General features: G+C 24.2%; 1 protein-coding gene and 2 long non-coding RNA genes across 4 annotated transcripts in view; 1 reads left to right on the forward strand and 2 right to left on the reverse strand.

The window, feature by feature from the left end:
* ana3 (rotatin homolog anastral spindle 3) overlaps positions 1 to 15,690 on the forward strand; it is a 20,404-nt gene continuing 4,714 nt past the window's right edge. Inside the window, exons 1-29 of one of the 2 annotated variants that reach the window (XM_086908199.1) lie at positions 1 to 247; positions 331 to 515; positions 677 to 847; positions 968 to 1,107; positions 1,201 to 1,459; positions 1,531 to 1,689; positions 1,772 to 1,876; positions 1,948 to 2,469; positions 2,567 to 2,787; positions 2,880 to 3,117; positions 3,195 to 3,404; positions 3,489 to 3,695; positions 3,787 to 3,960; positions 4,044 to 4,179; positions 4,273 to 4,497; positions 4,607 to 4,868; positions 4,979 to 5,154; positions 5,234 to 5,482; positions 5,554 to 5,777; positions 5,837 to 6,130; positions 6,260 to 6,500; positions 6,591 to 6,759; positions 6,848 to 7,044; positions 7,125 to 7,858; positions 8,042 to 8,246; positions 8,329 to 8,540; positions 8,617 to 8,757; positions 8,892 to 9,021; positions 9,101 to 11,956. In XM_086908199.1, the coding sequence (XP_086764325.1) occupies positions 202 to 247; positions 331 to 515; positions 677 to 847; positions 968 to 1,107; positions 1,201 to 1,459; positions 1,531 to 1,689; positions 1,772 to 1,876; positions 1,948 to 2,469; positions 2,567 to 2,787; positions 2,880 to 3,117; positions 3,195 to 3,404; positions 3,489 to 3,695; positions 3,787 to 3,960; positions 4,044 to 4,179; positions 4,273 to 4,497; positions 4,607 to 4,868; positions 4,979 to 5,154; positions 5,234 to 5,482; positions 5,554 to 5,777; positions 5,837 to 6,130; positions 6,260 to 6,500; positions 6,591 to 6,759; positions 6,848 to 7,044; positions 7,125 to 7,858; positions 8,042 to 8,246; positions 8,329 to 8,540; positions 8,617 to 8,757; positions 8,892 to 9,021; positions 9,101 to 9,369 (6,501 nt within the window). In that variant the 5' untranslated portion in view covers positions 1 to 201 and the 3' untranslated portion in view covers positions 9,370 to 11,956. The remainder of the gene's footprint in view (positions 248 to 330; positions 516 to 676; positions 848 to 967; positions 1,108 to 1,200; positions 1,460 to 1,530; positions 1,690 to 1,771; positions 1,877 to 1,947; positions 2,470 to 2,566; positions 2,788 to 2,879; positions 3,118 to 3,194; positions 3,405 to 3,488; positions 3,696 to 3,786; positions 3,961 to 4,043; positions 4,180 to 4,272; positions 4,498 to 4,606; positions 4,869 to 4,978; positions 5,155 to 5,233; positions 5,483 to 5,553; positions 5,778 to 5,836; positions 6,131 to 6,259; positions 6,501 to 6,590; positions 6,760 to 6,847; positions 7,045 to 7,124; positions 7,859 to 8,041; positions 8,247 to 8,328; positions 8,541 to 8,616; positions 8,758 to 8,891; positions 9,022 to 9,100; positions 11,957 to 15,690) is intronic. The other variant, XM_086908198.1, reaches the window with a different exon arrangement.
* Positions 11,315 to 12,477, reverse strand: LOC105737336 (uncharacterized). The gene is made up of 2 exons (XR_015292096.1): positions 12,171 to 12,477; positions 11,315 to 12,005 (listed from the first exon to the last, which is right to left on the reverse strand). It is a non-coding gene; the product is annotated as an uncharacterized LOC105737336 (long non-coding RNA).
* LOC147657616 (uncharacterized) overlaps positions 15,504 to 15,690 on the reverse strand; it is a 15,077-nt gene continuing 14,890 nt past the window's right edge. Inside the window, exon 5 of the long non-coding RNA XR_015292097.1 lies at positions 15,504 to 15,668. This is a non-coding gene — a long non-coding RNA (uncharacterized LOC147657616). The remainder of the gene's footprint in view (positions 15,669 to 15,690) is intronic.

Below are 15,690 nucleotides of genomic sequence, written 5' to 3' on the forward strand. Positions count from 1 at the left end.
AGGATAAGAAAAACAAATTATTTATAAATTATTCTATAATTTATATTATAAAATTATAGTAAAATTTATTCATTTATAATATGAAAATATTATAAACCAAAGATTAAATTTACCCATAATGCACATAATATTTGGCGGTGGAATATTCAAAACAGTGAGAAAAATTAACCTAAAATATGAATTTTAATATATGTTGATCTAATGTCAAACATGAGTGGAATAACAGCAATACATGTTAAAAAATTAAGTAAATATAAATTTTCCAAACATTTTATCTATCTATACTTTTTTTAGATATAATTTAAAAAAAAAATTCTTTTAATTTTTCAGGTCACAATATTGAAGAAATACGATTGAGAGCATTAGATAATATTATTTCAAAATATGATCTTGGTTTTGGTTGTGATTGTGATGTTGTAAGAAAAGAATTAATAACAAAATTATTTAATTGGTTTTCATTTGAAACCTTTTCGCAAACTCAAAAAGTTTTAGATTTATTACTTCGTTTACTAAAGGTATTTATTTATAATAAATATATATTTAATTTTTTTTATATTTTAAAAATATAGTTCTTCTTAATTCTTTAAATTATAAGAATCAATAATAATAAAGTGTGAATTATTATATCAAAATTAAAATTTTGTTTTTAAAATATATATTGTTATATATTTTTAAGATAAGTGATAAAAATCATTTAAATGCATTTGGTAAAATAAGATTTCAAAATGAGCTACATGAATTAAGAAGAAAATTAGATTCAGAATGGTATGAAAAATTAAATGAAATTGAAGAAGCAGTTCTAAATTCAGATAAATTGCAAACAATATCAAAATCAGAAACTATAAAGGTTCGTATAAAATTTTATTAATAATAATAATAATAATAATAATAAATTTTAATATTTTAATAATTACTATTTGTAAATTTAAACAAAACATTGTAAAGAAATATATCAAATTTTTTCAAGGATCCAAGCTCTCCAAAAATAGAATTTATTGATTATGACCGACATAGAACACGCATAAAAGATTATGAATATAATGAAATTAACAAAATTCAAACAAAAGAAGACCATTTGTCTCAAAGTATTACTCCTGTTTTAAATAAGTAAATATTTTAAATACTTTTTTCATGATATAATAATTTCTTTATAATTGAACAAATATATACAAATAAAAATGTATTACATTTATTTTATAGTACAGTACCATTTGATTTAACATTGGAATGTGAAGATGGAACCCCAGTATCCAAAGCTACAGAAGGTGGTATTAAATGGTTAATCATGCCATGGCAACCTTTGGTTGCTTCAGATAGAGGTGTTTTAGCAGCAGTTGAAGATGCTCTAAATAATAATTTAGATACAAATCTTATATTACATACTTGTCAATTTATAACAAATGTAATGATGCAGGATTTTCCAGCAGAAGTTTTTCTTCAAAGACCAACTATTGTTTATGTACATAAATATTTCAATTTTTTATTCAATTAATATTTATTAATATTCAATAATGTGAAATAAAATTTCAGATATTACATAATCTGTTAAAATCTAGTACAAATGCAAAAAATACTAATTTTAAAAATATTATACCAATGGTGTTAAAAACGCTTCATAAATTAACACGTTCTTTAAGACTAAGAATTTATTATTACTGTGAACCATGCATTGCAAATAAAAAACAAAAAGTAAATAAGTATAATTAAATTAAATAATTATATTATAAAGTCAAAGAAAACATGATATATTGACAATATATATATTTTTCAGTTATTAACAGAAAAATTAAGCAATAATGCTTATTCTTCTTCTGAAATAAGAGATAGTCCCGATGGTGGATTCCCAGAAGTTAATTATCAAGCATATCAATCTACTGTAAGTATTTATTTAAAATTTCATAAATATTCATAATATTTATAATTTTTAATCTTCTTTCTTTTATCTAGGATACAAGTGAAAGAAGTCAAAGTGTATCTGATAATATTGATGATTCTATTTTACAATTGCAACAAATGCTTATTCCAATTTTTTGCATTGAAACTTTAAAACATGTTATATCTCAATTAAGTATTTCTATTGATTCGAAATTTTTATTAAGAGACATCAAATACATAATGGATTTAATGTATGAATTAGTAGAATTACTTATTATTAGTATCATGCCAAATGTTTGGCTTTGTAATGATGATATCGCCTTAAAAGTAATTGAAGATATGAAAGTATTATTTGGCATCTTAGGAGATGTTATAGAATATTTTGGAAACTATAACACAATGGATGATTTTAGGATAACATATCTGCATCTTATAACTATTACAATGAAACTTTTAAGTCATATTGTTCCTTTGGAAATAGCAGATATTATTTTTCCTAAATCTCTTAAAACATCAATATGCATAGCTATAATAGATGCTGCTATTTATTTTTTCTATCCAAAACTACACTCTATATTACAAGAATATGGCCGTGTAAGTAATTTCTAGATTTATATATAATATAGTTCCAATAATTGTGATAATATATGAAAATTAAATTAAAAAATATCATTCATTATTCTTTATATAGCAATTTCAAGATTCTGACGAAATAATATACATTAAAATATTTGACGAATTAAGAATAGTAATGAAATCAATGGAAGCAATCATAGATTTATTAAAAAACAAATCTAATTCATCTCACTCAGAAATCTTAAAAATGTTATACTCTTCAAAATTAAGTTTATCTTATCATAAAAATTTCAGTATTATTAAAAAAACTATCGAATTTTTACAAAATATAAATAAGTATATATCTTTTATAAATTATACTAATTTAAAGGCTATTTATTACATTAATATAATTTAATTATTAAAGTATAATTTATTTAATATTCAAGGTATTCTCTAAATAATGAAGATCATAAGTTAGCTACAAAATTAATATTAAATTTATTAGCAAATGCGGATGCAGATGTACAGTATGTCACATATCTCGAATGTCATACTTTAACTAAAAAAATTCTAGGAATAGAATATAGAAGTGAAATGTTATCCTGGGAAAATTTAATGTTTTTATTTGAATCATCTGTATTAACGGAAATTGTATCTTATGGTATAATACATGATGATAAAAGGGTAAAATAAAACTTTATAAATATATTTATCTTTAATAATATATTTAACTTATAAAAAATCATTTATATTTTTATTAGATCAGAGAAATGTCCGAAGAAATATTAATTTATATTCTAAAGGGAAGATTACAAATGGGAGAAAGTGGATGGTTAAAATCATTAGAAGTAATAGTACCAGTGTTACCTATTTTACAATGTTATGCTCATTCTTCTACAACTTTAGGTCAATGTGTAACAAAAATCTTTGATCCTGATGTTTCTACTAACATACAATTACCATTTATTGAGGTATTATGTATATTGTTGAAAGAATATATTTTTTACATATATAAGTTTTAAAATATTATAATCAAATATATGTTCATTTAAAAGGTTTTAAAAGGTAATTTAAGGTTCCTATTTTCATCAGAAGAAGATATTAGAGAAGAAGCTGTTTGTAGATTAATTTGGCTTCTTGAAAAAGAAAAAAATTCAGTTCAAAAATTACCACGATTATCATCTTTACACGATTTACCATTTAATTCACTTTGTATATTTGATCGTCAAACATCTTTTAAAAAATCTGAAGGCAATTATCAGGTTATATATTTTTATATAAATTTATATTATATTATACATTTAAACTTGAAAATTTTATATATAGTATAATGTAACATATTTAATTTTACAGAGAAGTAATTTATTATCAGTACTTGAAATGTTAAATGATTCAGATATTGATCCAAAAATAAGAAAATCAGCATTAGTGCAAATTAGTGTTATGCTTACAGATTCTTCTTTACACAAGTTGTTTATTACCGAAAATGGATTACCATTAATTTTAAAAATATTTAATAGTGCTTTGGTAAAATTTATTTTATAATTTTATTTTTGTATATTATATAAATAATATTTTTTAATTCTTTATAAAAAAATATTAATTTTTAGGTTGAAAAAGAATATAATAATTATCCAGATTCTGTCATTCCTATAATTACTATACTAAAATTATTAGCATCTTCTGAATCTTCTATACGTCAAGATCTATCTACTCGTATTAATGTTTTTTTGAATATAATTAGGAGTAAGTATAACAAAAAGTATAAGTATTGAAGTAAATAAAATAATTTTCACTTAAGTAAACGAAAAATTACTAAATTAAAAAAATATTTTTTAGGTCTTTTCCTATTTCCAAATAATGAATGTGTTAAAATTGATGGTTCACAATTACTATGTATATTACTTTATAATGATTACATTATGAGATATAATGAAAAATATACAGAAAATTATAATCAATTAAATATTGCTTTACCTTATATTATTATATCTAAGATGAAATTACCATTCATTTGTAAATCACATTCGAAAATAAGTAGACATAGACGATCAGATATGTCTGGTAAATTATAAACTTCAAATTTTAAATTTAATAATTATATATAAAAAATTTAAAAATATCATTATAATTTGTTATTAGAAAATTTACTAAATTTATTTTTTGTATCTAGTTCTTCATGATAATAATCCATTATCATTAACATTTATAAAACAATATTGGATATGGGAATGGCATAATGGTATAAATGTACTTTGGAAAAATTTAAACAATCTTTATGATTCTGATATATCAGAAAAAGTGAAAATTCAAGAAAATGAATTTTTAGTTTTACGTCTTAGTTCTTCTTATTACTGCTGTCAACAACAATTGTATAATATACAAAATTCAACTACTCATGACTCAGTTTCATGTGCACTTGATTATCTTACAATGTGATTATTATTTATAACATTTTTATAATAATTGTTATATACATATATAATGTATAATAATTCTATTTCAATGAAAACAATTGTTTTCAAGTTGCTAATCATTTTTTTAGGTACATAAAATTTTATAAGATGCAACAATATGAAGAAACAAAAGACATAAGCTTATTACCTTGGGAACGAACATTTGAACGATTTTTATATTCACAACCTGCAAGTAAAGAAGACTGTGATTTATTTGTTGAAGTTTTAAATTTTCTACAACTTTATATCAATATTACAAAAAATGGTAAAATTTAAATAATGAATAAAATTTATGTATTATTTTAAATGTGATAAAAATAATTTTATTTTTTCACATAAATTAGGAAAGTATACATGGACTTATAAAATAATGAAAAATATAACTAAATCATTGGGCGAATTATTAAAAAATTCGGAATTAGATAATCAAAATATACATCAATCTATATTGAAATTAGCTCGTATATGTTCAGCTGTGGAAGAAACTGAGAATGGAAGATCTATTATGGAAGATCAGAACGTTTGGTTACATTTTATTGAATTAATTATTTCTACTTTATGTTTAGGAGATCAACAGCATTATTATAATTTAGGTGAATTTCTTTTTTATTGATATTGCATAATATTTAAATCTATATTAAAATAAATTATGATTTTATTATAGCTTATCTTGATTGGTTATTAACGTGTTTAACATATTTAATTGGAAAGTGCAATTGGACAGATTATAAAAATTTATTGATATCATTAGGAAACTCATTGATTGAATTAATTATATCTTTTCATGGAGCTGGAACAGTTAGCTTTATGGGTTTATCTATAACTAGAAATTCTATTATATGTCTTAATCATTTATTATATCAAATGCAAATAAACTTTAATAAAAATGTAAGTATAATCATTATAAGTAGAATCAAAAAAAATCTAATATGTATAAATATTTTCAGATTTTTACGCAATTTTGGTATGAAGAAGATCGTACGTTAAATTGGTTGCCTATGTTATGGCAAAATCGAGATCCTTTAATTCGAGCATCTGCTTTACAATTATTAGCTGGACTTATGAATAATTTACACACTGCTTCTCAACTATTAAATTCTGTAGCATTAGCACCAAGCGAATTATGTCAGACATTACTTCAATGTATTGCTAGTAGAGAAGAATCATGCATTGTTAGAGAACAAGCTTGTTGTGCATTCAGTAATTTAGTGAAAAATTGCAATTCTATAATTTTTCAATATGTAAGAAAATATTAAATTTTATATCTGTTATAAATTTATTATAAGTTCACTATAAATAATATAAAATTATTTCTAAGTTAAATATAAATTTTTATTTTTTTATTATTATTATTATAATGCTTTATTTAGATGGATTCTCTGAAAGCAAGCTCTATTTTAATATATATAGAACAAAATAACACTTATTACGAAATAAGCGTGCTATGTTCTAGTATTTATATGTTTACTTCTTTGGACTGTGACCATATGAATAATCAAGAACAAGAAACTGGGAAAGTCCCATCTATTCATAGCATGCAATCAAGTAGTACGTCAATGGTATCGCGTACAATTTCACATCTGTATAATTGTCAAGATGAATTACAACCTTGTATGTATATTTTCTAATCATTATAATTATTTTACAAACAAATGAAGAATTAAAAATGTAAAATATCAATTTTATATTTATATTTTATAGTTTCTGCCAGAGGATCAATAACTACTGACATAGATAATTATTTACAATTGGTAGCAACACCATCATTGATAACAGCTGTATGTAGACTATTAAATAATTTAATATTTGTAGGAAAACAAGAAGTTGTTCATCAAATTTATGAGCATTCTATTGATAAATATTTAATTGGGTAATTAAATATGTATAATCTAGAGCATATATAATATTTGTTATATTATTATAATATTTTTTTAGGATTTATATTTATAATTTTTCAGATGCATCAATGAAATTCCTAAAGATGTGGAAAATAAAAAGAATTTAACACATTCCTGTGATATATTAGAAATGTATATTAATATTTGTACAGTTTTAACAAACTGTATTACACATAGTAATGAATATACTATTGTAGCTAACTTTTCTCTCGATTCACTTTACAAGTTGTTTTGTTTTTTAAACTATGATTTATATTGTAAGTAAAAAATCTAAATTGACAAACTTTTTTTAAAAAATTCAATATAAATCAAATTATTATGATATAATAATGTGCAGGTAATAATACATCTGAGTTGATATCTTTACGAAATAAGCTCTGGACTGAGATTTTCAATTTTATAGCCATACTTTCATTAACAGAAAATCAACATTTTGAATCAATTCAGACTGCTTTAGAATTGTGTGGTCCAGAAATTGTACTTTCATCTATTTGTGTTGCAATGAAAGATTCTAGTCCAGAACTTCGTATCAGTGCTATAAGTTGTCTTGCATTTCTACTTTCTCAGGAAATTCAAAAAGATTCTTTAGGAAAAAGTAATATTTCATTACAATTGGTAATAGATACTCGTTCTATTAAATCATTAACTGGCAACAGAAATGATTTAGGAGAAATTATATCTGATGTTAATAAACTTTCTTTACAAAACGTCAATATATATTCATCAAAATCAAATAGAAATAAAGATATCCCTTTAATTTCCGAAAAAGTAACAGATTGTGAAGTTGAAAAAAAGGAAATTGTTATGAGTGAAGAGCTTTGTAATATTTTATTACAATTATTTATAGCTCATAATTATAATAAATCTAAAAAAAATAAAAAATTAAATGATGATAAGGATTTGATCACAAGCGCGCTCACTAATTTATTGTGCGTATCAAATATAGCCAAAAAAGTTGCATTAAGAGAACATTTATCCGAAACAGTTTTAATGATATTAAAAGAATTGTATGTCAGATTAAATATGCAACCTTTTGAACTTTTCAAAAATCAAATAGATCGTGAAAAAAAGGTAATATATATATATATCAAATTTATAAATATATATCCATCCAATTATCATATTCAATAATCAGCTAAGAGTTCCTTATATAATTTTAAGAAGAATATGCAAATATTATTCATATATTGACATAGAATTTCCAGTATCATTTTTACAATTGCAATAAAAAATTTTCCTTATCTTTTTATATAGATTCATCCATTACTATACGACGTGAATGCTATTTTAATATTATTAATGAATTTTATATATGGTAGTATAGAAGTTAAAGAAGTTTTGATGAAATCTGGACTAGCAGATGTGTTACATAAATTGTGGGCTTGGATTGCATTAAATAAAACAGTTACGATTACTGCTTTAAAATTGTTAGCAACCTACACTACAAAATGTTCTACAGGTATTAAAATTTAAATATTTATATATTTATTATTAAATATTATTACTAAATGAATAATCGTTAAATGACTTTAATTTTTCAGCAGCGCAATCTTTGACATTAACAACTATTTTACCAGGAACAGGTCTCAGGAAAACTCCAAATACTCTCGCTCTTATACATGTTATTATACAATTAGTTTGTAAAGAAATAGATAAAGCAGGTCAATCCTTTGATAATCATAAGTTACACTTTGGCTTTCATGTTTTGCGAAATGCAATACATGTTCATGAATGTAGAGTATCGATTTCGAAGGTAATTTGATATTATATATATGGTTTTTTTTTTTTTTTTTTAAAATAACACTTATTTATTGATTTAAATTTCTTAGAGTAATCTCCTACAGTTTTTTACGAAAATACATCCAATTACGACGAAACGGGCAAAACCATGGCCACTTGTTGAGTTATATTGTTTAGAATTCTTAATTGATTTTACTTATTACGAAGAGGGTCAGTTATGTGTGCCAAAGGTAAAATTAAATTTTTAATTTACGATCTAAATTTTCATGTCTCAATATTATAAAAATATTTTAATTTCTTTGATATATAAATTAATTATTATTCATTATTTCATATAATTACGAATAATTCATCGTTTTTTCAGGCTGTTGATGGGTTGGATGTTTTATTGCAATTGTCAAAATACTCTTCATCATCTAACAGAATTCTTGCAATTTCCATATTACGTAATCTTGCGTTTAACATGACTAATCGATCGCGATTACTTAGTTCAGGTAAATTAATATGTAATTCATCTTAATATCGCATTACATTATTATTTAAATTACTTTTAACGCAGTAAAAATGTTTCAGTGGATTTCATTAATGTTCTACACGATATATTTAAAAATGGTTCTTTAGACGAAATTAAAATAGCAGGTTCTATGTTATGGTCTTTAATATCTAACAATCAGAAAGGAAAATTAATTATACGAAGTGCTGGTTTTTCTCAAAGTATACAAGAAGCTTTAGGTAAATTTACGTTATTAAATGTAGATCATAAAAAAAATGAAGAAGATTTAATTAAAATATTACAATATGTATTAAAAATTCTTAGTCCAATAGATATTAAAAATGATTGAAATTAGCAATCAAAATAAAATATTTAAATGCGAATAATTGTATATAGAAATAAAAATGTTAAATTATGTGAATAATATTATTAATGAAATTTGTAATATTTTTTATATAAAAATAACACAAAAAAATATATGTAATATCAATTTATACAATTTTTATTTTTATAAATATATAGTGTCATTTTTATAGATATATTTTTATTGATATATTATTATAAATATTTTATAACATATTTTGATAATAAATATTATTTAATTTATTGATATCTACATTTATATTTGCTTATAAAATGAATGTATATGAAACTATTGACTTTGTGTAAATTAAATTATTTCATTTCGTTAACAATATCTATTTCTCGAGTTGTATTCGTCGCGTTCAATAATTGAAGATAATACAATTTAATTCGTACGATGATAACGCATCTTATGCGTTAATTGAATGAAATGCGGATCTAAATAATATCTAAATGAACAATATATACTGAATACATATCAATTAAATTAATATCGAAAATTTCAAATTGAATTAAGATAGTAAATTTATAAATAATAAATTTTGAAAGAAATTATAAATTCAATGAATGATGAGATATGATTATTGAGTTGGTAAAATTTTAATAAAAATATTAATAAAAATAAATATAAATAATTAAGAAATAAGCGTTACATAAACACAATAAAAGTACTTTATTAGAAAAACAGAAAATGTGCAGAATTCACGAACGTATATATTAACGTACAAAAATATCAAACCCGTTTAGCAGCTTGAATATCAAGATTCTCTTGCCATGATTTTTGCGGATCAATATTTTTTTTTTTTTTTTTTTTTAATAGTTTCCATAGTTTCTATATCAAGAACATCGCTAATTTCTATCATAAACAACTAAATAGATTAAAAAAGGAAAAATTAAAGATAATCTTTTTTAAAATAATATTTTGATATACAATAATATGATATATATTGTAATTTAATACTTATATAAAATATTTTAATATTTCATTTAGTAATCATCATTTTAAAAAAAATAAAAAAAAAAGAATGTAATAATTTCTTTTATTCTATTTCTCAAGATTCTGTCGGAAGAATTTTAATCTAATACATTAAATTAATTACGAAACTTTAACAGTTGAGTAATATTCTGAACAAATAGGTGTAATGATGATCTAGTACCCACGCATAAATTCTAATTTTTTATATACGTGCGTCATCTATCGTAAGGAAAGAAAAAAGCAAAAAAAAAAAAAGAGATGGCACAAGTTACCCAAAGATGGTAATCCGATTTTGGTCCTTTCTTTAAAGAATTGAATAAAAATCTTGTCATGTTTTTTTTTTTTTTATAAATATCTCTTATATGATTTAGGTTTCAATGTAAAATTTTTATATATATAAAAATATGTTTCAGTTCTTTCGTATATATATATATATATATATTAAAAATATAAAAATATGAAAAATCAACATTTTATAAAATTTCAAAACAAGAATATTTTAAAAAAGATAAATTTAAGAAATTAATAATATACCTGTTTAAAAAATTCTTTGCGGATGTTGTAATAGCTTAAGCATATCATAGAATAACGATCCTCATCTGTTATATCGAAGTATAAAATCTGAGTGAATAGAATGCTGATAAGTTGTGAAATAACACTTGAGAAATATAATTTTTGTTTATTATTTGAAAATTAATATTGCACCAATTCCATGATTATTAACGATAAGATTTTAAATTTAAATATTGAAAAATTAATCTCTAATATTAATAAAATATTAATGAAAAAAATTTATTGAAAATATGCATATTAATTATCCAATAATTTTCTTTTGTAAGATTAATTTTACAAATTTATATATAGTTATATCTAAAACATACATATATCTTCAAATATACTTATGAATAATTATAGAAAAAGTTCATTTTCGCTATTAATTTTCAACCAAATAATATTTGAACGAATAAATTTTTCTTTTTTATTAATTTCAGTTCTATTAATTTATAACTATTCCGTTCCGTATAATATCTTCTATCGAGTTTAAATAAATAAATCTATTATATAATAGAGCGCTTAAAAGATGAAGATAAATATATTGTAACAAAAAATTCATATTTATGATTAAAAAATTTTTATCGAATTTTATGTTTATATTTATAACAGCGTTGACAGATATTCGTTGTCAAAAATATATCTTTGAAATGGATGATAGTTCAGAGAAATTCGATAATAGAAAAAGGAAAATATCACGTAGACATGTATTTTGATTGGCATTCGATAAACAGTTCCTAAACGGATCCTTAACTCTTTAATTGGTCGTTATTTTCGTGAATGGGGCGAGTTCTACATAATTGTTCTCACCGCGTATTTACGGTTGCAAACAGGAACGAAGGAGAGGATTTGATGAAAGGTGGTGCTGTCGTGGCGTCCGCGCGCATTGTGTTCAGGTTGGTGCGGCCGGTCACGTGACCGTCAAATGGATTTGCGTCAATGGTGACCTCCGCGTTCGCGTATCTCCGCACCCCGCTGTTCCGCATATCCCATGGGCCCCAGCAAGAGACCCGTGGGACCAGCACTCGCCAACACCGGAGATGAGGTAAGAAAGCTTCTTGTGACACGCTAAAACTGGAAAGAAGAGCTGGGATCTATAAGAAGAGGAGAAATTTAATCCAGTATGATAGAAAATTTATTCTAAGAAAAATTAAAAGGAATTGCGATGTGAAGAGGTTATAAAAAGCTCTTAGCATAAATAATAAATAAAATCGAAAAAGTATACAGAGGAAATTACGCAGAGCTATAATCATATTTGCCTTGTAATCTTTTTAACGTTATTGCTTTCTTATTATTTCGGCCACGCGCGAAAAGGAAATATCATGGTAACATATACACACAGTAATGACGCACGAAATTCGTTCACCAACGAGCGATAAAATCGAGGATACTTGTATCTCCAACGATTTGAATTTATCGAGTTCTTTCCGTTTTTCTCATTTTTCACCTACGCGAAAACGAAGGTCACGGAATCGCTTCACTATGCAGCAGTATCGTTAATATCGATTCTCGATGCGATCATCTTGTTTTGTTCCGTGTCATCGACCGCGATGTTCATTGACAATCGAGAAAATCGATGCCATGTCATTGATCTACTTGAGACGGTTTGTATCGATTAATATCGAATCTTTTTTTTTCGATACGTCGACGATTATATAGTATTTTTCCTTTATTTGATTAATATTTTCGAGCGATCGATTCTCTCAATGCTAAAATGTTGAAAGCGTGAATTATCGGGACAAATAACATTTACACATTACGAAAAAGCAAATAGTTTCAGAACAAAAAGTGACTTTTTTCTTTTTAAATGTTCTCTTCTATTTCAATGTAAAAATTCGCGTCTAATGAAATCCGGTTATATGTCTTAACCTCGAGAAAATCAAGATTACATCGAATGGACATGTAATATTTTAAAAATAAACGTGATCTAGTTTAATATTTCACTATTGGTCATTTCTTAAAAAAAAAAGAAAAAGAAGATCGGAATTAATTTATTATTACAATTCAACGTATGAATAATAGTTTCTTTACATAAAACATAAAATATTTATTGTTTCTGCATTTTTTAACTTTTTATGCATTTCATCCATTTTTCACTTATTGATATTAGCTTCCTGAGAAAATTTTTTTTATAAAGAAAAATTAGATGATACATATCAGTCTCATTTTATTTTAAAAAATATGTGCATATATGTATATAGAATTGACATAATAATTGTTAAAAATTATTCATTGATATATAGTTTAATGAAAATAATATATCATTCACATTTTAAAACGTAAACTAAAAAATTAACATTGAAATATATTATTATTTAATATATTAACATTGAATTGTATATTTTACTTGTATGTATGAATAAGTTATTTATGTTATTTATGTAAAACTAATAGTATATATAAATCTTTTGAAATTTTATCAAACATCAAGTTTTCAATGAAATATTCTTTTACTAAATATTAATGTCTTTTGCCAATAATTTTTACAATACAAAGAGGAATTACTAAATGCTACATTTGCAAGTGATTAAATATTGGAATATTTGCTGTATTGTGCTGAATACGAACATATATTATATACTTTCTTTGCAAACTTATATTGCTTGCGTCAACAGATGGCAAATGTTTCGTTTTGAATATAGATATTCAAGGGAGAACATTTATTTTCTTTTTCGTTAAAACGACAAATTTATACAAAGTATTATTTAAAAAATTATTATATAGTTATCGTTAAATGCAAAATTAAAAAAAAATTCTTCTTTTTAGATTCTTTTCGATTGCGTAATATATTTTTGTGAAATTTATACATACACATACCATGCATATTAATATGTGTTTATTTATTTGTCACATATTTTCATTTAAAAATTGCATTCCTCGCTCTTCGCTTTTACGTTTCAGATTTTTTTGAAAACGAATTTTCTTAAATTTAATTTCTATCTTACAATTCTTTTGAACATAAGAAATTACATTATCTACTAATATATAATAAATATTTAAATAATTTTAATCAACGATATAACCAATTTATATATTTATTATTTACGTAATAAGAATTGAGATCATTTCGCATCTCTGTTAAGACTTCTGCTAATTTAACGAATAAACTGAATAACTCTATGCGTTCGAAAATATGCTTCAATGACACATTATTTATGAACCGGATCTATCACAAATAGAACCACGAATATTTTCAACCGCAAATCGATCGATCAAAATTGTCTCTTCCATTAATATGAACATTTAATACTTCAAATAATCGCTTGTGTATACGCAAATTGCTACATTTATAATCTTTGATAATCTTTCAAGATTTCATTATCAGATTAATCAACATTATTATTTCCTGTTATTTCCCTGAATCGAGGAAAATGTTTGCTGGAAAACACACATTGCAATTTCTAATAAAATTTGTAATTCAAATTATATAAGTATCGAGCGACGATAATTTAATAACACATATCACACACATATTTCATCAACTCTGGTTCACATAAAATGTATCAACAAGACGTCAATTGATATTGCTATAATTGCAGAGAGGTTGATGCGTATTTTGTATCGGTTCTGTGTTACCACAATATAACGAATAACATTATATTACGTCAAACTAGATTTCTTTCCTAAGACGATTAAATCTAAATAATATTAGGTCAAAAGAAGAAACCTACAAAGAGTTGTAATGTAGAGTTTAAAATTCCTCGGCAAGCTTGGCTCTTTTTTCTCCTCCTTTTTTTTTTTTCCTTTTGATAAATCACCGAAATAACGGACGTTTGCACGTGCTCCGTGAAAAATCCATGCAACGTCCACGTGGTGAGTCATGAAATTGTTTCGACAAGTGGATTTACTGGCTGCGGTATCAAAGGGTTAATAAGAGTGGAAGTATCCGCTCAAGGCCACTCTCAATCTACAAAATCTTAGCGCAAATAAAGCGTGCACGACTTTACATAATAGATGTTGAGGCCACAATTGGACTTATTTATGGATCGCATTCTCTCCCGGACGAGGTTTCACGTGAAATGAAAACTGGTTACGATTCTGACCGATATCATCACATTTGCTCTTCGAATTAAACGAATGAATTGAACCGGTTCCTCCTTTTATTAATCCTCTATTAATAGAATAATTAATCCACGAATAAGAAAGCATTTTTCCAATTTTAAGGTTAACGAGATTCTGACGAGTTTTTCCTCTAATAAGTGCAATCGGCTTCTTAATCAATAGCGTAAATTATGAATTGAACACGTTATAAAAAGAAGAATAACATTATAATTGTGTACGCGCGGAGTCAGGTCGCGATGCAATGAATGAGCTTACGATATTGAATTTAATTTGCGAATGCCAGGGAGGGGGGGGGGGGGGGGAAAAAAAAGAAAAGAAAAAAAGCCGTAACGTGATAATAGGAATGATACGATACAGGCAAACGCTTGTTGCTTCCATATTCTAATTTTAACGGCAAAAAAAAAAAAAAAAAAAAAGAAATAAAATTGCAATTACGTCATAGGACGCGATATAATTTTATTGATATAATTTTTTCATATACGAATGATAAGGATTAATGGAAAAAAATTAATTGTACGATAATCCAAAGATGAAATATATATGTTAAAATATATTTATCATTTTTTTTTTTAACATATCAATTTCTCCTTAATAAAATAATTTATTATACAGATTATTGCATAGACTTTAGTTAGAAGAATCACAATGTTCATAAATTTATCATCTTCCCATGATTTTCCTTCCTTCTTCCTTATCTGAAAATGCACATGACGTCCA

This window comes from Apis florea, unplaced genomic scaffold (genome assembly GCF_048593485.1).
Source record: "Apis florea isolate Af1SG1 unplaced genomic scaffold, ASM4859348v1 contig_3068_pilon, whole genome shotgun sequence".
NCBI lineage: Eukaryota > Metazoa > Arthropoda > Insecta > Hymenoptera > Apidae > Apis > Apis florea.